The 22,088-nt window shown below is 38.5% G+C and overlaps 1 protein-coding gene across 6 annotated transcripts in view; it reads right to left on the bottom strand.

Moving 5' to 3' along the window:
* Nucleotides 1–1,773: 1,773 nt before the first annotated feature.
* Nucleotides 1,774–22,088, bottom strand: part of PCNX1 (pecanex 1) — a 151,553-nt gene continuing 131,238 nt past the window's right edge. For all 6 annotated transcript variants that reach the window (XM_073895437.1, XM_025869773.2, XM_025869774.2 and 3 more), the window contains 10 exons: nucleotides 19,676–19,929; nucleotides 17,586–17,816; nucleotides 16,840–16,940; nucleotides 15,943–16,093; nucleotides 9,463–9,693; nucleotides 7,812–8,086; nucleotides 6,188–6,393; nucleotides 2,891–3,333; nucleotides 2,338–2,478; nucleotides 1,774–2,131 (listed from right to left, as the gene is read on the bottom strand). In XM_073895437.1, coding sequence (XP_073751538.1) covers nucleotides 1,991–2,131; nucleotides 2,338–2,478; nucleotides 2,891–3,333; nucleotides 6,188–6,393; nucleotides 7,812–8,086; nucleotides 9,463–9,693; nucleotides 15,943–16,093; nucleotides 16,840–16,940; nucleotides 17,586–17,816; nucleotides 19,676–19,929 — 2,174 coding nt within the window. In that variant the 3' untranslated portion in view covers nucleotides 1,774–1,990. The remainder of the gene's footprint in view (nucleotides 2,132–2,337; nucleotides 2,479–2,890; nucleotides 3,334–6,187; nucleotides 6,394–7,811; nucleotides 8,087–9,462; nucleotides 9,694–15,942; nucleotides 16,094–16,839; nucleotides 16,941–17,585; nucleotides 17,817–19,675; nucleotides 19,930–22,088) is intronic.

Below are 22,088 nucleotides of genomic sequence, written 5' to 3'. Positions count from 1 at the left end.
CAGAATACAGAATATCATGAACAATATCAGGAAAATACATTTTAATTGGTCAATTTAGCAAGGGTACCCTTTGTGTAAAGGTTCAGGAAATCACTCAACAAATGTTTTTAAACAGTAAATTTTGCAAAGTGTGAAGTATGGAAACATCAGCACGAGGCACACTAGGTCCTAAATTACCACAAAAATTGTACATTAGAAAAGAGCAAAACAGATGAAAATGCAGTCGGGTGGCGTACATCAGCTACTTAGTTTTCCTTCCTTCTACTGAAGTGTTATGCTACTCTGGAGGAGCAACAGTAGGGAGCAAGGAGAGAGACAGCTCCTCTCTCCTGTCATCTCATCAGAAGACACTTTAAGCCTGTGCCATCCAATACAGGAGCCACGTGGCACATGTGGCCAGCGAGTACTGGAAATACGACTGGTGCCATGTGCTGAATGAGTAACACTTTGGGTGCATTGGATTCACTAAATTACAAGATTAAAATCGATTTCACCTGCTTCTTTTTACTTCCCATTTACAGCGGGGTAGAAAGATGGCTGCTCCTAAATGCTCAGAGGAGATACACAGTCGTCTTTGGAGTTTCACACAAAGGGGGAAAGTTTTCTGAGGGTTCTAAAAAATGCCAACAGTTGAAAATTAAATCTAAACTGCAGTTTCCACCTAGCCCAATTGTAAATCTGAATTATATATTTCCCTGAATACACACATCTTTTAAAAAAAAAACAATAAAATTTATGAGACAACATTATTAAGTCAATTTCACAGTTATAAATATTTCAAATTACACCTACACACTATAAATTACAGGAAATAAAATTCAAGTAATAGAAAAAGAAGAGAGGAGCAAAATAAAAGGCGAGGTTATTTAGAGAGGGATATAACAGTAAGAACTGCACCATTGGGATAATTTCGTTTGAAAAAATTCTGCTTGACTAACTGAACTGCATGTGAATAACTTCAAGAGCTAATAACTCTTACAAGAAAAGCAACGAATTCTTTCTTTAAATTCCCGGTTGTTCATCTTTGTCTTTGAAAAAATCTTTTCTTCCCAGCACTGACCCCAGCAGAGCTTGCCCCAAGTGGAGAGAAGCAGAGGGCCTGGGGCACACCTGGTGCTGGGGCTCATCTGACATGTGGACACAGGAGTTGGCAGTAGTGTTCACAGGACCGATGCGCTGTTATCTCCGGGAAATGCTAAAGGTGAAGCTCAGTGTGTCTTGCGATTTAGCGTTCATTTTAAAGAAAACACCCAATGTACTGGCATGAAGTACACACCCTAACAGAAAATGAGCAGCACGGTTCCTGCTATGTATGTTTAAGGAAAGGGAAGGGGTTAATCCCAAAGGCAATTTTTAAATAATGGTATTTTATTTTTATATATAAATAAATGTTCTGAGAAATCTCAGACTTTAGTGCATTGTTGTAAAAAATTAGTGCAGTTTTCTCATTAAAGTTTTTAGCGCTCAAGGAATAAGATAAATCTATGTCTGTTCATAGTCTCTTTCACTGTACATTAAACGTTCACACTGCTAAATGTCTAACTGAAGGTTTCTATACTGGTCTGTTCTTAAAAATCAAGGTAAATGGATTTCACGTTCTGTGACAAAACATGGCAATTATTTTTGGCAAAGAAATTAGAAAAATATGAGATCGTAGTTTAGAAATGAAGAGCTTGTTGATGTAAAGCATAGGCAATACATAGGAAAAAGCTTTTTTTAAGGATGTATTTTTAACAGAACTTTATCCTTCATGCAAAATGTTTTCTTGGTAGCTAACTTAAAAAAATATTTCAGCTTTATTTGGGGATGGAGACAGTGACAGGAGTCAGGGTGAAGGGCAAAGGAGAGGCGCTTAACCAAGCCCGCTCTCCGTCCAAGTCTCTCCCATACAGGAGCAAAGGAATACCTGCAGGCATCTTCCACGCTCTCCTCTCTTTTTCCAATGTCTTGGAATGGAGAGGGCAAAGAAACGTAGTTATAAAACACTGGCTCACACTTCGGCCCCAAGTTCTAGTACCCCCGTTTCAATGACAGTCACATATTTATCATCAATCTGGACCAGAAGTACTGTCTTGTCGATGTGGGATCTAGTACCTGGATCTCTGCTGCAAGGCACCCATCGGTGAATCACCTAATGATTCAGAATACAGTAAGTTAGTGAGAGACCTTGAAAACATTCACAAAATTCACGCAAAATTAGAGGTAGTAATTCTGTTTGGTAATTTAGCAAAAGGTACATTTAAAAAAACATACGCATAAATTAGCCAAACACATGCAAACAAGTCAGTCAGGCTACAAAAAAGTGAGAGCATGGGTCAGCTTCGTGAGAGAACTTACATGGCCTTCCATGCCCTCCTGAGGACTCCAGTCTTTCCAGCTGTTTCTCCCAGCTTTTAACCGAATAGACTCCTCAGGCCACTGCAGCTCTTTCCTTTTTGACAGGTTGATCCCATCCAGAATCTGACTGGGATCGACAATCTATATTGCAAATAAATACGGGTCATTTCCAATTCAATTTTTTCTCGATGATGACAAATTACATAATATCAAACAAAATTTCTCTCACAGACTCTTTGCATCTCAAGTTCTCCACTGCCTGTAACTAAACAAAAAACAATCTAGAGGACCACCTCCTGAATTCCTTTTAGCCTACTGGCTGACCTTACTGCAACAGCCACACGACAGCAGCTGAGCAGGGAACAAAACCACTGGAATGCTACCTGCTTTCAGTTCTTTACACTGGCAGAAAAATTTTTTTCAACATTCAAACATATCCTAGTCTTCAGACTAAGTAAGAGGAAGGTGTGTTCTCATCAGAATCCTTTACTCGACAAACAAGAAGTAAAAACAAATGTGACACAAACAGCACAAGAACCATGTGCTTACTCACTTGGACTCGGTAAATCACGTCCCCCCTTTTGGTGTGTGAATTATTGGCAGGACTTAAGGTGTTGCCTGGCTGGGCATCAGTGGCACTGCTCTGACCTCCCTCTGTCCCAAGAAAGCCCACGAGAGTGTGATGTTTGCAGGCTGGGATGCTCTGGCTGGAGCTGCTGGAAGAAGGCAGGCCATGCTGCACACAGGCCATGCCGCTCTGACCGGAGGGCTCCATCTGGTTCACCATAGAGAGGCGGGACTGGATGGAGGACGGTAAGTTTCGAAGTGATATCTGACTCGTGGAAGAGCGCCGACAAGGCACAAATCCCGTGGTGGACATCCGGAGCGACGAGTGCCGGCTGCTGTAGCAGTAAGAAGACTGGCTGGCCACTGAGGCGCGAGCAGGGGACTGTCTAACCAGGCTTGACTGTACGGAGTGGGAGCTGTGGCTAGTGCCTAGCGAAGGATAAACAACAACAGCATTCTAAGTGCAATGATTCAAACACGGGGTGTTTTGGGTTTTTTTTTTTCTTTGTAGTTTCTAAGAGATTTTCCCTTAAGTAATTACTTGGTCAATTCACTGAATTTAAATTATACCTAAAACTTTTTTTAAAAAAGTTTATATTTATACCTACAACTTTTTAAAAAAAGATTTTATTTGAGAGAGAGAGTGCAAGAGAGCATGCAAGCATGCACATGCACAAGTTGGGAGAGGGATAGAGGCAGAGGGAGAGAGAGAATATCCAACAGACTCCCTGCTGTACGTGAAGCCCAATGAGGGGCTTGATCTCCTGACCGTGAGATCATGACTTGAGCCAAAACCAAGAGTTGGACGCTTAACTGACTGTGCCATCCAGGCGCCCCATACCTAAAACTTTTAGTGTTGTCAAAAGGAAATAAATATCTGAGATCTGTTTTCTTGTGTGGTTTTGATAATAATTTTAATTTGCTAATGCTCTTTAAAATTAAAATTCTGGAACAAAAGCAAGACATATAATTTCAGCAAATATCAGGATTTAACATTGAGATGACTCCTAAAATATCTTCCACAGAAATATTTCAGAATAATAAGAATAATTCTTTAATATTTCAGAAATGAAGTATCTCATGAAATGAGACCATAAGAAATATTTATTAAGGATCTACTAAGGGGCAAGATCTGTAACTACTACTTCTCAAAAGTATAGAATTAATGTCCTTCAATCCATTCCAAGGACAAACTGCACAGTGTATAGAGAGATGGTGATACCACATTGTAATTTTCATATCCATTAAGAGATTACCACTAAATATGAATTATCAGTGATACTGAATAGCAGGTCCTTCTGTGTCCTTTTTCAAATGGCTTGATATGATTCCTCAGGTTCATCTTTTTCCTGACTTTTAACAGTAATGTGAAGATTAAGAAATAATTAACTATATTGAAAAAATTGCTCCATGTACTTTCTATCTGAAAATAAAGAGCTGATCAAAATAAGAGCATTTAAAAAAGCACAATGAAAGTTCTAGCTTTTCACTCAGAAGTTACAAAAGAACATACAAAATGTTGGTGTAATACAACTATTTTGAGTCTTAATTCCAGTGCTACTGGATTTTTTTTTTAACTTAACAATAAATGTCTTAAGACTTCATCTCATTCATGTGAAGCAGTAGGGGAAAAGACAGTACTGAATCAACCCAACCAGCCATATGAAAACAGATTAAATATGATTCCTACTGCATACCAGGTGGATGACAGATCTTGTGTAAAAAGAAAATTAGTGAAAAACAAAAACAGAAAAACCAAACCCTCATGCCTTGGGATAGGAAAAATTTTCTTAAGTAGGATATAAAAAGTACTAATCATAAAAGAAAAGATCAGTAAATTGCTCTACACTTTGTCAAAAGAAGAGGAGCCACCCTTCTTAGGAAGAGAATGGAAAGACAAGGGATAGAATGGCAAAAGGTATTTGTAGTACAGAAAGCTGAGAAAAAACTCAAACACAAAATATACAAATAAGAAAAAGATAATCATGGAACTAGAGGGTATTATGCTAAGTGAAATAAGTCAGTCAGTGAAAGACAAACATCCTATGATTTCACTCATATGTGGAATTTATGAAACAAAACAGAGGAACAAAGCGGAAGGGAAAAAAAATAAGATAAAAACGGAGAGGGAAGCAAACCATATGAGACTCGTAACTATAGAGAACAAACTGAGGGTTGCTGGAGGGGAGGTAGGCGGGGGGATGGGGTAAATGGATGACAGGCATTGAGGAGGGCACTTGTTGGGATGAGCACTGGGTGTTGTGAGTGATGAGTCACTGGATTCTGCTCCTGAAACCAGTGCTGCACTGTATGTTAACTAATTTGAAATTAAAATAAAAAAAAGAAAGAAAAAGATAACCAAAGAGAAAAATGGGCAAGAGACTTAATAGGTACTTCAAAAAGAGGAATAGGTGATAAACTGATTTAAAACCTTCCAATCTTAGGTATCAGAGCAATGTAAATTATAACAATGAATTAAAGATCACCCTTCTCCCGTCCCTCTCAGCAAGCAGGGAGCAGAGATGGGAACTGATAACACTCCACGCTGGTGAAAGGTTACAGGATGGGCATTCCGATGTATGACCGGGGAGAGTGCCAATTGGTAAAAAACAAACAAAACAAAACAAAAACTTGCTAGAAAGATTTTTGGCATTATGTGTCATGAATCTTAAATATTCTCATAAACTTTGACTTAATGATCGCATTTTTAAAGTCTCTAGCCCAAGAAAATAGTGATTACAAAGTTTATTATAACATTCAGGAGAAACCAAATCATTGTCCAATGAAAGAGAAGTTAAATAAATTATACTAAATATTATTAGCCTTTAAAAATGATACTTTTGAAGAAATAATATTCCAAATAATACATATATTTAATATAAATAGGATAATGTCCAACCAGGAATCAAACAAAACATTCTTTTTACATATTCCAAGTAGGTATACAGAATTCTCTCTTTTTTCTTTTTGAGAGAGAGAGAGAAGAAAGACACAGAGAGAGAAAGCGAGCACACACCCGTGAGTGGGAGGGTAGAGGGGCAGGGGACTTGGGGGGTGGGGGTGGGGAGGGACAGAGGGAGAGGGAGAGAGAGAATCCCAAGCAGGCTCCACGCCCAGTACGGAGCCCGTCTCAGGGCTCAATCCCACCACCCTGAGATCATGACCTGAGCTGAAATCAAGAGTCTGACGCTTAACTGAGCCACCCTGGTGCCCAGCAGATAATTCTCTTTACACACACATACTAAGAGGCTAAGTTCAATACATACTTTTGTTTTCACGTTACCTAGTGCTGGAGGATAAGATGTGACCGGTGGATGGAGTCCTGCTCCCGACCCTGGCGCTGGATTTCCAGTGCTTCCCTGGGACACACTGCTATGGGGGTCACTGGCACTCGTGGCATTGTTGCTGGTGCAGGACATCCCACCTCCAGTGTCCCCATCTTCAATATTGCCACCGCTGTTACAGCCAGCCCCACACCCTTTCCTTAACCTAGGAACACACACCAGAGTAAGCAGCATTACCCCCCGATCCCTTCAAGACAGGTGTCTTACTCTATTTCTAGCTCTTCTGAATGGTTAATGCCACAAATGTTCATCTTTGAAAGTCTTCATGGTGCAGTCAGTATTAGAAACACAAAAAAAAGGCAGCTATGTTTTCAAAGAATGGCCTAAGAACTATCCCCCCCTTATTCTCACTGCCTCAGTTCTTCCCAATCTACCTTCACTTTTTATCATCTTTCCCAATCTTTTCATCTTTCCTTAGCCATAATAAACTGCACATAACAAAACTGTACCATTAAGATAGCAATAGGATTCTTGCCAGTGCCTGTTCAGTGCCTCTGAAGTGTGCAACTTCTGAAAACCTAATTTCTGCTGTAGGACACTTGGAAGAGAGCTGCTGCAATCATTTTTCCTTTTTTTTTTTTTAAATGTAGGGTGACCAACTATCCTGGGTTGCCCACAACTGTCTCAGTTTGGCACTGAAAGTCCTGCTTCCCAGGACACTTCTCAGTCCTGCGCAAACCAGCACAGCTGGGCACCTTAATCTCTACACCATTTCTCTCGAGGGAAGAGAATTCAACCTCTTTAATGCAATTCCAGCACAACAGATAATTTTTGAAAAGGAATTTCTTCAAACACCACTGTGGTTTATGTTCTTCTTTCTGTTTGGATAGGGACTGATGTTAAAATGGTGCGACTCTTTTTTTTTTTGAGTATGCCTGTTGGAGAGTTTGCCACCCTAATCCCACATTCTGTTTTTCTTAAGTTCTGTTATTTAAGGATCTAAACAAAAGCCTGTAAGAAATTGAAAAGATACTCTATGATTTTTCTTCACTATCCACCAAACTATGATGTTCCTATACTGAACACTATAATCTACTAGACAAAAGGCAGAGAAAAAATTCATGTGCACATTCGAAGACATGACAGATTTGAGATCAGAGTGATGACTGGATTGTTCAAATGGCAGTAGTAGCACGTAACTAGGAGTTTCAGCAAGTACGGCGTGCTCCCCCTACTGCTAGAATGGAATAAAACAGCAGGTGAGCAACTTGTTCAACTGTGTTAGGTTTTTCTCTAATTTGCTGTTTGTTGGCCCACACATCCTAATAGTGGCACTATGCTGCAATACAGAGTTAAAAAACTTAATAGAAAAGAGAACTATTCAAGATTCTACGAAATGCTGGATCAGTGGTTCTTAACCAGAGTTGTACATGAGATTTACCTAATAAGAGTCTGAGGATAAAAATGCCCAGACTACTTTCTAAAGTTCCTGACAGAATAGGTTTATATTGTGTCATGGCATCTGTATTTTTTCTATAAGATTTCCAGGTGATACTCATGCAAACTGCCTCGATGAAGAGAGTCAGAACACACCACCACTGAACATGCAACCACATAGCTCACCTGTGCCAGGTTGACACTATGAAGTTTCTGATATTTCCCAAACTGATAGGTCCCCCAAGGATTTCTTTAAGCTGTTCATGGCTGTCAGAGTAAGAAGTTGTCAGGGGTGAGACAAAGATTGGGTAGCCAATAGGCTGATCACAAGATGAGTTTATCATGTTTCTCAGAGCTTGTTTTGCATTTTGGATGCTACCTCTCTCTGGGTTACGGTTACGTAGAAAAACAAGCTCTTGCTGTTGTCCTGCCCAAAGACCTCGGACACATTCCTTATTAACCTGAAAACCAGAACACATGGGAATTAGGTGAAGGGGCCAAGAATGAAATTCATATAAACAGAAGAGTATAAATGGGAGGGATACAAAAGACATATGAGAACCAACTGTGAAAAGCAGGAAACAAATACAAGTAGGTCACATTTTTTTTTTTTATTTGAGAGCGAGAATGAGAGAGAGAGAGAGAGCATGAGAGAGGAGAGGGTCAGAGGGAGAAGCAGACTCCCCTGCCGAGCAGGGAGCCCGATGCGGGACCCGATCCCGGGACTCCGGGATCATGACGAGACGAAGGCAGTCGCTTAACCAACTGAGCCACCCAGGCGCCCAGTAGGTCACATTTAAACAGGAGTTCATCAATTTTCCATTGTCACCAGTGGGCTGTCAAATAATAAGCACATGCAGAACTGTTTTCCCTGGTCTGTCTGGTAAAAATACGAAGTTTTCCAAATCAATAATGCACTGAATTTTATAATTGAGATAACAGATATATTTGACAGAAAGGAGCAGTAACAAAATATTCAGAGTTAAAAGGATGTTTGTGACTTTGCAGGTTGATTAAATGAAGTAGATAAAAAGTGAATCATTATTAACTATTAAAATAAAATTTCAGAAATTATGTCTCCTAAAGCCGTGAGATGTTTAAAAAAGCAACAAACAAGGGGAGGTAGGTGGGGGGAAGGGATAACTGGGTGAAGGGCATTAAGGAGGGCACTGGATGTAATGAGCACTGGGTGTTATATACAATTGATGAATCACTAAATTCTACCTCTGAAACTAATTTTAAAAAAGACAAACAAAAAAACAACAAAAAGTACAAGCTATGGTATTATTTTGCAACCTGGAAATCAAATTAGCAATATAGTGCTGATCTTTTAAGAAGAAATGCTGCCCAGAGAGCATATATAATAGATAAAAGACTGCCAAAACAGAAATAAGCAAAAATTTTAAGACTTTATGGCACATGAGAAAATTTCAGAGGATAGAAAAAATTACAAAATAAATTAAGTGCTCATAAACAATCAATGCTAATGTAGTATGGTCATTTTTTTTCTATAAAAAGAATTTCACTTTTTAGGGCGCCTGGGTGGCTCAGTTGGTTAAGCGACTGCCTTCGGCTCAGGTCATGATCCCGGAGTCCCGGAATCGAGTCCCACATCGGGCTCCCTGCTCAGTAAGGGAGCCTGCTTCTCCCTCTGACCCTCCCCCCTCTCATGTACTCTCTCTCTCTCTCATTCTCTCTCTCTCAAATAAATAAATAAATCTTTAAAAAAAAAATAAAAATAAAAAAATAAAAAGAATTTCACTTTTTAAGTTGGGATAAGGTTATCTAACTTCCATTTTTTTTTCCCCAGATACAAATAAATGCTTCAAAAACTTACCTTAATGACCCTAAAGCTCAGATAGCGTCTATTCAGCATGATGATCTTATATTCATTGGTGCCATCATCCATGACATGCCGCAGAGCGAGAAGGGAGGGAGAGTTGGCAAGGACTGCACTCCGCCATGCAGGGTCCCCTTCATGGGCTATTACGAGGTTCTTTTCATGAGACACAATGGCTTCATAGAGCACAGTAGGGTCATCATACTCATCTGGAGAAGTGAAATGATCCTAAATAGAGAAATAAAAACTATAAACTTTACAGGAAGAGAAGGACTTCCAGTGGAATCATAAACACTTCTGCAGTTACTAATCAGTTACTAAATGAAAATTCTGAAAAACTGGTTTAATATGAGTATTTCACAACCGCACATATTATTATTGTTGGAGACAGAGAGTCTTAAATTTAACCAGGTTAGGAATTAGCTCATTATTGCCATACTACTTTTTTTTTTTTTTTTAAGATTTTACTTATTTGACAGAGAGAGACACAGCGAGAGAGGAAACACAAGCAGAGGGCGTGGGAGGGGGAGAAGCAGGCTTCCCGCCAAGCAGGGAGCCCAATGCAGAACTCAATCCAAGGACCCTGGACCATGACCTGAGCTGAAGGCAGACGCTTAACGGCTGAGCCAGCCAGGAGCCCCTGCCATACTACTTTTGTAAATTCTTCAACCCAACCCTATCTTCTAAGTTTTAAATAAACAAATATTTTTCCAATTTTTATATATTTTCTTTTTCTCATTTAAGTGGGGTTTTACATGTCTTCATTCACACATTTTTTTCTCTTCAAGGATCATCTCACTGGTATCAGTTAAGGAAGGCTAAGCTACATAAAAGTTCCCTAAGCAGTATTTTTTTTTTTTTAAGATTTTACTTATTTATTTGACAGAGAGATAGAGCCAGAGAGCACAAGCAAAGGGAATGGCGGAGGCAGAGGGAGAAGCAGGCTCTGCACTTGAGCAGGGAGCCTGATGTGGGACTCGATCCCAGGACCCTGGGATTATGACCTGAGTCGAAGGCAGACACTTAACTATCTGAGCCACCCAGGCACCCAGTAGTGTTTCTTTTTAACAAGGCATTTTTAACATAAAGCCACATCTCTAGAATGATTCCAATATAGTATTTTATCTCATGTAGTTAAGATAATAAATTAAGGGTCCTAGTCCTAAAGAAGCTAGTCAAGTCTTCCCTGAGAAATCTCTTGGTCTATGTAACAACCACTGCTGCATTCCACAAGCCGTTATTTAATACCTCTCATGTGGGGGATTCTATGGCAGAGAGCATGGATGAAAAAGGCCTATGTGGAATCTATCCCCCCTTCAGAAACAGTGCAAATTAACAGGGGATCCAGGACATATACCCACATAACCATAACACGAATCTGAACTTCTGAAGTGAAGAGTATACAATCGTACGTATTCATAGTTGGGAGGTTGATAAATTTTTACATGCAGGTAAAGTAACTCATTTCTACTCAAGCCAAGTGACCAGACTGTGTGTGATATCTGAGGGGAGATGGGTGAGTGTAAGAAGGCAAGCTCCCCAGTGATGCACCTCCACATCTAGCGACTAGCCTATATGAGAATAATAAAAGTATTCACTGTATATGTGAATAATGCTTCATAATGTAAAAAGTTCTGCAACACGTTTTTTCCCTGAACTTGCCAAGCAGGTTCAGTACATACTACCGGCATTTTGCAAATATCAAATCTGAAGTTCAAAGAGTCATAGCTGCTTCCTAGGTTTGGAAAGTTAGTAAATGATTAAGCCAGGACTTAGAACACATGTTTAAAGAGAATTTATCATTCTGATTTTTAAAAGTATATGATTACAAATGTTAACTGAAAAACCTGTCAAGTCTAGCTGCTGTGATTAGGGAAGTTACACAATGCAGGTGGTTTTGAACTGGATCTGAAAGGAGGACAATGTCAGTGGCTGGAGATAGGCACTGTGGGGGACAGGGAGAGAGCTCCAGACAAGACATCCTACAGGGGAGAAGCACAGGCCAGTGAAAAACACAAAGGTGATTATAGCCTAAAGTCTCTCTGGGGAATTGGGTTTCTATTACGTTGCCAGGCAGCACTGTGCTAGACCCTGGGGAAAGAGTAGTGAGCACGACAGATACAAGCACTGTTCTCATGGAACTTAGGGTCTAGTTAGAAAATACTAAAAAAAAAAAATTAGAAAACTAGCTTTTAGCCAGATTGTGGAGCATCTCCCCTGTACCTTTGTCCAGATTTCTTTTACTGATCTGGTGCACTCCCCTCTCCAATGCTTTGAGCATTGGTTCTTAACAGCTCAGTTATTCCCTCCTCTTAGAACTACCTTCAGTTGATGGAGCTGCCTGGGCAGGAAATGCCAAGGGAGGTTTGTTCCCTACTTGGGTGTGGGGGACTCAAGGTACACCATGTAACTCCTGGTGACACTGACACTCTAGAACTCATTCTAAATCCGGTAGAAGCTAGAATTTAGTTGAAACATAGTTTTGCTTAGCTCCTTCCCTGTTCTTTCCTGCTTCCCTCCCTTCCTTACAAATTCCCCTGAGGGCACCCTGTCATCTCTGGCACAGGAATCCTGGACTCCAACTCTGCGTCTAAAGAACGTGCGTGGCCTAAGCTAGAATTTACAACTTACAATACCTCTGTACATCATACACCAACCCTCCTGACCTTTCTTTTAAATACTGAGCTCACTTTCCTATAGCAGCAGATAGCCAGACATCATATGATGTGCTCTCCTTTAGGAAACAGTTCCTTTAGGGAAGGAATCCTATCTTTGTATAGTAGTGTTGGTACAATTTTTGAATGGAAAATAAAAGTGCAGACAGACGTAACAGTTATACTCTTAATAAAATGGACAAAGTTGGAAATTATTAGGCATGCCAAAATGGAGTTAGCTGAATCTTGCTCAAATATTTCTTTTCACTGGGCTTAAGATAGTTGGATGACTATTGTTTTAGAGGCAAAGTATTTGAAACAAGCAGAATGTCCATGAATAGGGAAATGGCCGAATAAACTGTAGTTTAAAATTATATCCTAGAATACTATAGAGCCATTAAATAAATATGTGGGGTGCCTCTATATGTGCTTACTTAGAAAGTATCCATGTTATACTAAATAGGGGGGGAAAAAGCATGTGTTACAGATCATTTTATGTAGCACAAAGGAAAATATTTGTACATATAGATGGAAATGTCTATGAAGTCAGGAAAATCAGAAAATATATGCATCAAATTACTGGCAGTGACTGCTTCCTGGAAGGGCCATACAATGGTATGGGGTGATGGGAATACTCACTCTTGGGTGAAGCTCACTTTTTAACGGTTTTCATTATTTTTCAAATACAAAGAGAAAATGTTCCCAGTTCTGGGAAAAGTTTTCAAAGGCATTTTAAAAATATACTTGAAAAGTTACAAGCCAACGCACAGGATATTTATTTAAAAAACAAAACAAAACACGAAACTCATTCATTTTACATTCACTGGCTGCCAAGCCTCGTGCTAAGCAACGAAGATATAAAGATTAGTAAAAAATGATCCCTGTCCTCAACCACACACTGTAAGATTTTTGTCATATATCACTTATAAGCCAAACTGGACTTTGATTATTTTATTTTTAAAGATTTTATTTATTCATTTTAAGAGAGAGAGAGAGAGACAGAGAGCACAAGCAGGGGGAGAGGCAGAGGGAGAAGCAGGCTTCCAGCTTAGCAGGGAGCCTGACTTGGGGCTTGATCCCAGGACCTGGAGATACGACCTGAGCTGTAAGGCAGACGCCCAACCATCTGAGCCACCTGGCACCCCTGATTATTTTAGTTCTAACAACCATGTAATCTTCAAAGAGACTAATGAAAAAGGTAAAACAAATAAGGAGGTAAAGTGTTTCACAAAATGATTAAATAGAGGACAAGAGCAGGCGAACATGTGAAAAAGGCAATCTGCTTAATTTCTCTGAGTTCTGAGTCTTCACCTACCGAACTGGGATGAAAACAATTTTCTGGATTGTGGTGGTATTATGTATGTGAGAGCACCAATATGCTGTACAATACTGAACATTTACTAAATATCACAGAGATTATGACCATTTTTATTTATAAAGTAAAAACATAATACAGTCAATTGGAGAATTAAAAAATAAAAAAACTGTAAAGGAAAAAGTAAAAATTAAAAACACCTACAAAGTGTGCTAAACGCACATTATCAAGGACTGTCTGAGAGGCAAGAGTTAAGAGAAATTTTATATTTCTAGGTTTCCAGGAACAAAACCTTTTCTTTACATAAAATAAATTATACCATTTTAAGTGTACAGTTACATGCATTTTGACAAATATGCACACCCATGTAATCACCAACACAATCTAGATCTAAAACTTTCCATCACCCCCAAAAATTCCTTCCTGTCTTTTGGCATTCAATCTCCACATCCTAAGGAATCACGAATCTGCTTTCTGTGGCTACAGACTAGTTAGATTTGTTTTAGATTTTATATAAATAAAATCATACAGTATGTACTCTTTTTATGTCTGGTTTCTTCTGCTGTGTATAATGTCTGAGATTCATTCATGTTGTGGTATCTAACAATAGTTCATTTCTTTCTACTGCTAAGTAATATTCTATCCCCACGTAGATATACCATAATTAGTATGTTCATCTGTTGATGGACATTTAAGTTGTTTCCAGTTTGGGGCTATTACAACTAAAACTGCTAGGCACACATGCGTGTCGACATAGACTTCCATTCTCTTACGTAATTATCTAGGAGAGGAATTGCTGGGTTGTACGGAGTATGTATGCATATCCTTTCTTTTAATACATAAACTTATTGTTACTTTTGTGGGATGGGTTTTCGTGAGTACATAAATCATGAAATATGTGAGTATAATGTATGAGTATGAACTTGGGAGATTACCAGTACCGATTTACAGATCTATCTTTTCTTGGCCCAAGAGTCCCTCGTGGGCAACCCAACATCTCGCTCAAAACTCAGTTAAGTGGTTGTTTCTGGCTACTGTACAGGTAGATCTCACCCTCCTCAAACGTGTATCAGAATTACGGAATTTCTCCAGGCTGCATTTGCGTTCTCTATCTTCCCCCCTGCCACCAGCTCTTCACGGCTCCCGGGTTCCTGATTCCAACTCCTTATCCCCACTGTTTGTCACTGTTGTTGGTCATGGCTAATGAGAGTGAGCTCTAGTGTGCAGCCCAAGTGTGCTGGGCCAAATATAAGGTAGAGAAACACTGTCACAGGCAATAATGCCATAGCCAAAGGAACATGTAAGGAAATGGACCTGGCAGCAACAGGGAAGAGCACCTGTAGGCAGAGACGGGGGCAAAGACCTAAGGTGTCAGAAAATCCCCTGTGCCTCAGTTTCTTCTCTGACAGCTGGAGAGGAAACACCTGTCATAATGTTTAGAATTAACTGAAGATGTTGACCTGGAGCTGTTAGGTAATCATGCTGTATAAAACAGAGTATTTCTTACATAGCAGATATATTAATCAGTGCCTTTTAAGAAATTCTAAAGTTTTAAAAACATTTTAATCTAAAGTCATCATCTTTTTCATTTAAACACACTGACTTGGCTCAAAACTGTAAAGCTAGTCTGAAGATAGACAACTCTATTTGTTCCCAAATGTGTATTTTCTCCATGATCTTCAAAATAGTTTTCCATTTTCCACAGAGACTTTCAAATAATATATCCCTTGTCAGTAATCTCCTAAATAATACGGAACAGTGACTTTATTCTAACAGTTTAGATCACAGTAAAATCACTTGAGGAGTAATTTACCCTTTATTTGGGGGAAAAAAAGATTCAAACAGATTTGAGTACAACAGTTGCATTTTAATGAGGCTTATCATGTGGTCTTTGTCATCAGATCTGACGACTATTGTTCAGTGGAATGATTAGAGTAGCAAGTACCAGTACTTAATTTCCTAAAACAGTCTTGAAATCATCCAGGGCTCTGGATATGTATTTTGGGTCCACATTTTAATTTTATTACCCTACTAGGATTATTTAACTAAGGCTAAATCTGTCCTAACCATCTATTATTCTATGTAGCATGCTACATGAAGCTCATCGCTCAGTAACAGTAGCACTCACAACCCTCCTGAGATGTTTGTTTACCACACTGCACTGGGAGCTGGCTAACATTCCCCTACAGAAGAGGCTTGAATTACAATTATGTGAAATGTGAGGTCAAAACAAGAATTATATGGGCCAGAGAGCTTTGTTTCTAGTTTGTCACTGCTGACAGTTTTCCTCAAGTTCATGTCCAGATCAGTTACTCTCTGATATTAATATTCACATTTACCCTTAGAAACACAGGTTCAGGCTTCTAAGATCTAATATCTTGGCATAAATCATGTTTTTCTGTGTTTCAAATAATATTTCTCAAAAGGTTCCTAAGAAACGTAATTTGGAAGTCAAATGAAGAAGTGCCATTAAACACCAGTAATGCATTATAATTCTCCTCTTCTTACCTGATGGAGTTTAATGGACATGCGGATTCCCGGGACTACGACTTTCCTTAGCAATTCCATGTCAGCGAAGATCCATTCATCTCGAATTGAAGAAATACGGAAATCTCCCTTAAATAGGGCATGCAATCCATAGAGGAATGACTCTAAATTACTGTTAGGATTGGAGATAAAAATTTACATATTTTGACAAAGAACTTCCATTACACTGATTCTTACATGTGGTTGTGCATCAGAATCATCTGGGAGCGTTTTGCAAATACAGAGTCCAATGACTATACTAATGTTAGAACCCCTGAGTCAGAATCACAAGGGACAGGGGCCCATTGATCTGGGGCCCTTGTTCACGAACCACTATAGTAATAAGCCCATGAAAATAAACAATAGACAAAGAGTATATAAGTCACAAAAACTTAAATGGAAAACATGTAGTAATCACAAAAGAAATGTAAAATATATAGTATTTCTTAGTTCTAATTCATTCAGATGCATATGTCAAGAAATTCAGCTTATATTTGTATTCCCAAAAATCTAATGTACTATATTAACTATATTAAAAGCATAAATGCTCTGGACAAAAACTACAAGGAAATATGGAAAAATAAAAAGAGGTAACTCATTAGAAAAATAGATGTAAAATGGGAGGAGACCAATCAAACTTTATGGGTGATTATTTTTAAAAATGTCTTAAATCCATTAAATTCTTATTATCAGTAGTTACCACACATGTGTGATTTTTAAAAGCCAGCTATTAACCGCTTGGGAGAACTCAACTCTCAGAAGAGACTTTTGCAATAAATTAGCATAGAATGCTTCCATGAAAAGCTATTTCAGACTTTTCAGATCTATGTTATACAGCTTCTCCTACTCTCTTCCTGAAAACAGAAATGCCTTCCTTACCTGGACATATGGTGGGATGCAGTCCCCAAAGCTCTCCGTCCCAGAACGCAAAGTCCGTAACAAAGAGTCACCAGAGATGAATCTTTGTCAACATCCAGTGGCTTTAAAAAACAAAGAACATTAGTTATCAGAAAGGTATAAAGGTATTTAACAAATAGGAAGACAGTTAATAAAAATCAGAGAGGATGAAGAACTCAACTAAATTTCTAGGTCTTTAAACAGTCCTAATGACAAGAAACTTAACAAATCAGTTTAAAATGAAGTATGAATGTATATGAGGAGTTTCTTTGAAACCTTTAAATAAAATCTAATGCTTTATAATACTGGAACATACTTAAAAAAAGAAACACCTGACTTTTATAAAGTATTAGGATCTTAGCAAAACATCTCAAAGAAAATACTTACTGGCATACATCATTACTGATAATGTCCTCTCCTGAAAATACAATATTCTACCTATTAATTAGTTGTTTATGGACATAAGGTGGAGGCAGGCTATCAGCGACAGCTGCATTAGCCTACTAGCGACTATACCAGAGTAAAGAAAACCAAATTGATGGTTATCTGTGGAATACTGCTTCCCCCCAACCTCTGAATTTCTTTTTAACGAGTGAAGGTTCTCTTACCCAGATGGTCAGAAAGAAGGAGGTCTGGAAAAACTGACCTCATAATAACAAACGGGGATATTCTTTCCATCTCTGAAAAAATGGACTCAAAGAGTTACAAATAAAGTACACAACCTCTACCTTCGCTCTTCGGGAAGAGCAATATTCTATCCAGTTGAGGTAAATCACACAGAAACTCTCCCTGGATATGCCAGCCAGTCGATGGTCATAGTCTTCATCAATGTTTGGATTAAATGTTGGGTCCACATCAACATAATTTCGATCTGCACACAGACGTAGTCCTTCCTGCATTGTTTCATTGGCTAGCCACTCCTCCAGTTTAGAAGAAGTTGTAACATAGTAAATGATACCCTAAAGGGGGAAAGATTAAAAAAAACAAAGCAAAAAACAAAACCCAAGTTACAGTTTGAATTAACTCTAATTCCTCATTAAATAAATTCCAATAATTTATACTGATTGTATAACTAAAAAATATTTTATTCTAGCTCAATACTCTAAGAAAACATTTTAGGAATGCCATAAAAAATATACCTCAGGCCTTTCTGGATGAACACTTACTTTAATACTTTAAAAGTCACAACCATAAATTCATCAAGACAAATTCAAAACAATTCTATTGATCTCAGAGCTTTTGAATTTAGGACATTTTAAGGAGAGGTAGAAAAACTTTACTGTGATGCATTTCTCATAGAAAGTTATTAAATCATCTTGTGGTGCTAAGTCAAGTTATGGAAATATAATAGTAAAGCAATAGAAATATACCTACTTAGAACCAGAGATACAAAATGCCACATACACACAGAGACAGAGAGCACGTAAAAATTGCAAAATCACTCTATTTAGCTTCCTGAGGTTGGGTTTAACCAACCATTAATTATAAGACTAACATTCATCCCAATCAGCACAAATAAAGTGGTACCTAGAGGTAGTAACACAGATATGGGTCACTAAAATTTAGCATACATTTCCCTCTTCAAAATACTGGCTCTGCCTGCATGCTGCCAAATCATAGCTTGCTGTAATCTTGTAATATCTTCAGCAAAAACAGAACACCTGTATAGTAAAGAACAAACCTAGCCCAAGAGAGGTTTGGTCTTTGCCCTTGGGTGCTGGGAGGTAACTTCTATTCCCTTGCCTCTTCAGAGTCTTTGTTCCCCATGAGCTTACAGCCATGACCTCTGGAGGAGCTGGAAACTAAGGCTGGCCATGGGGGCAGTAAACCACACCAAGGTGACTAGACTCCAATAAAAACTCTATACACCAAGGCTCAGGTGAGCTTCTTTGGTTGACAACAGTCTGTGAGTACTGTCACACATTGTTGCTGGGAGAAATGGGCATTATCTGCACAACTGCACTGACAGGAGACAACTGGAAGCTCATGCCTTGGTGTCTCTGGACCCTGCCCTATACGCCTCTTCCCTTGGCTGATTTTAGTCTGTATTCTTCCACCGTAATAAACCCTAACAATGAGTGTCACGGCTTTGCTGTGTTTTGTGAGTCCTTCTGGCAAATTACTGAACCAGAGACTAGTCCGTGGGGACCCAAAATTGCAGCTGGTGCTACAAGTGAGGGTGGTTTTGGAGACCTTCCAAATCTTGCAATACTTTTATTCAGGTTATTGAAAGCAGTGCAAAGCAGTGGTTAATAGCAAGGGCTCAGGAGCTGGACATGCCTAGAGTTTAAATCCCTAACTCCACTTGCTAAGTAGAGGACACTGGGCAGGTAACTTCCGATTCTTGTTTACTTGAAAAACAGAAATATAATATTCCTTCAGAAAACTGCATAAGACATATATATGTATATGTATGCATATGTGTATTCCTTGGCCCAGTACCTAAAACATATAAGCTACATATGGTAGCTATTATTCATGAACAAATGAAATAAGATCCACTAAAGAAAGACATAGCAATACCTTAGTAGGTATACTTTACTGACTTAATACTAGGGAATTTTTTTTTTTTTTTAAATAGACTCCAGCTGGGCGTGGAGCCCAAAGTGGGGCCAAAATTCATGACCCTGAGATCAAGACCTGAGCTGAGATCAAGAGTTAGACACTTAACTGACCGAGCCACCCAGGCGCCCCAATACTAGAGAATTTATATCACTACTTAGAAGCAAAGCACAAATACATTTAAAAAAAAAAAAAAAAGTCTTTTCCAAGAAGAACTCAGAACTGTCAGAAGATCTACCTGGGCACACACCCTTACCTTGACATAGTAAGTGGTGAGGACTTTCCGAAGATCAAAGACTTGAAGCATAGAGGCAGCACTATTGTCAGTGATACTATAACCCTCCAGAATATACTTAGTGACTATCACTTCCCAAGCTAGCCAGCGCTGGCTAAATGCAGCATTAAATGAAAGCACATGAGGAATATGGCCAGGTTCACAACAGCAAAATCCTTCATCTTCTTCAACGCCTTCAGTAATGGCCTCCACTTCCCGTTGTTGACAGTAAGTACCTTAAAGAGAGAGAGAGACCACTGCATACAAAGAAGAAAAAAAACCATATGAAGTAGAAAATGAATGCTTCAAAGACACAAGAAATTTAGGGGGAAAAAAACAAAACACCTTTTATAGTAATTGAAAGTATGTGATTGATTTCCCTTGGAATGTTCACTAACAAACTGCAGGAAGCTCCAGAAACTAGGCATATTATATATTCACTTCCTGCAGAATCACAACATGAATTAGCACATTAAAGGTTCTGAAAATTTGTGCAGTTACCTTCTTAATTTTCAAGTACTGATCCCAAACTTTTCAAATTTGGGTTCACAATTGCATTCATATCAAACGAAGGCCAATGAGTAAAGGGACATCTCATGACGGTTTGAGTTCATTCAATAAGGGAAGAGTGGATTTAGAAGTGAATCACTGCAGGGCACACAATATAGACAGACATGCAGAACTCAAAAGAATGTGGGCTCCCTTTATCAGTACCATGTCCATGTGGCAAGCAGAAATATTATATACATATATTTGAATATATAAACTGTAATGGTTCATGATAATTTTATCTTAAATCCATGATTACTTTTTCTGTTGCCAATTCCAATAGTAATTGGATAAAATTACATTATTAGCATTTGAAGCTTACCTGCTGATAAAGTTTCAATTAGGTATGAGCTCTGATTATTCAACACTAGGAAACAATTCTTTGAAGTTACATTCTTTTATACAAGATATCAAACATTCTCTGCATTAGTGTTACTGAAGTAAAAATACAAAATCAGAATAAATACAGAATTACACCCACAGCAATCTAGTGCCAGTAAAATACCATCTGTCACATTAATGTTTATTTTGTTCTGTGGCCTTGCTTCCATTTAATTAGCAAATTCCTTAAATTCTGTAAGGACTATTTAAGCAAATTCCTTAAATTCTGTAAGGGTATTACACTTAATTTTATAAATGCACATATTGAGGTTATATTTTAATAACTTATATGGACTTCACAATTTTTTTTCCTTTAAAGAGAACATATACACCATCCATGTTTGAAAAACACTGCTTTTTTTTAATATTTTATTTATTTATTTGAGAGAGAATACGAGTGAGGGAAAGGGCAGAGAGAGGGAGAAGCAGACTCCCTGATGAGCAGGGAACCTGCTGCGAGGCTTGATCCCAGGACCCCAGGATCATGACCTGAGCCAAAGGCAGATGCTTAACTGACTGAGCCACCCAGGCGCCCCTGAAAAATGCTGCTTTGAGAGAAAATGATGCCATGAAAACTAAACCCAGGTGGTGGTGGTGCTTAAAAGAGAGGCAGAAGAGGTAGGCTGGGCCGGGCTAATGAGCTGTATTGTTTAGCACTCTAGAACTCTCAACAACTCTACGATTTCATTTCTTGTTTGATTACATTGTTGAGCACTTCCAGGACAATGTCACACAGTGGTGAAAAGAAAAACCCTGGCATGAACCAGACATTAACAGGAGTACCCGCTGCAGTTGATCATCACACATGATCATGACTATAGATCTATATATACAAACTTTTTTCTTTTTTCAGAATAAGGATATGTGTAATTTTATAAAGTATTTTTCAAACCAATAATGGAAATGAAATTCAATCAAATGTCTCCTGGCATCTTCTAAGAGGATCATATTTTGTTGTTTTTCTCCTATAACCTATTAAAAGATGAATTCTATTAATTTGTTTTCTAATACTTAATTTCAAAAATAAAAATGAAATGACAAGGGCTCAACTACTGAGAGGTACTTAAAAAAAAAAGGACTGCTAATTTCTGCTTATTCTGGGTTCTGCAGATTTTTGCATCTAGAGTCTCAAGTGAGTTATACTACACTTTATTTTTTTAGCCAGTTTAACCATAGTTTGGCAGCAGTAGTACAGTGGCTCTGTAAAAAGCCTAGAGAGGTTTTCCTTCTTTATCCATGTGCTAGAATAGGGTAGAGAGGGCCAACAAATTATTCAGTTTCTAGAAGAAACATCCTGAGGCTGGGGTTTTAAAATCATGGCATGAAGCTGGGTCTGTTCCTTAGATTCTATGTGTTATTACTGTATTTTATTCATTTTGTCATCTTTCTGGAAGGTCAATCAAAGGTTTTTAAGTAAAGCAGATGACATAATGAGAGCTGTATTTGGTGCAGATCACTTTGTTAA

The sequence above is a fragment of the Callorhinus ursinus genome, unplaced genomic scaffold (assembly GCF_003265705.2).
Source record: "Callorhinus ursinus isolate GAN/ISIS: 27379988/994484 unplaced genomic scaffold, GSC_fseal_2.0 scaffold8, whole genome shotgun sequence".
Classification (NCBI taxonomy): Eukaryota; Metazoa; Chordata; class Mammalia; order Carnivora; family Otariidae; genus Callorhinus; species Callorhinus ursinus.
This window is presented reverse-complemented; position numbering and strand designations above follow the sequence as displayed.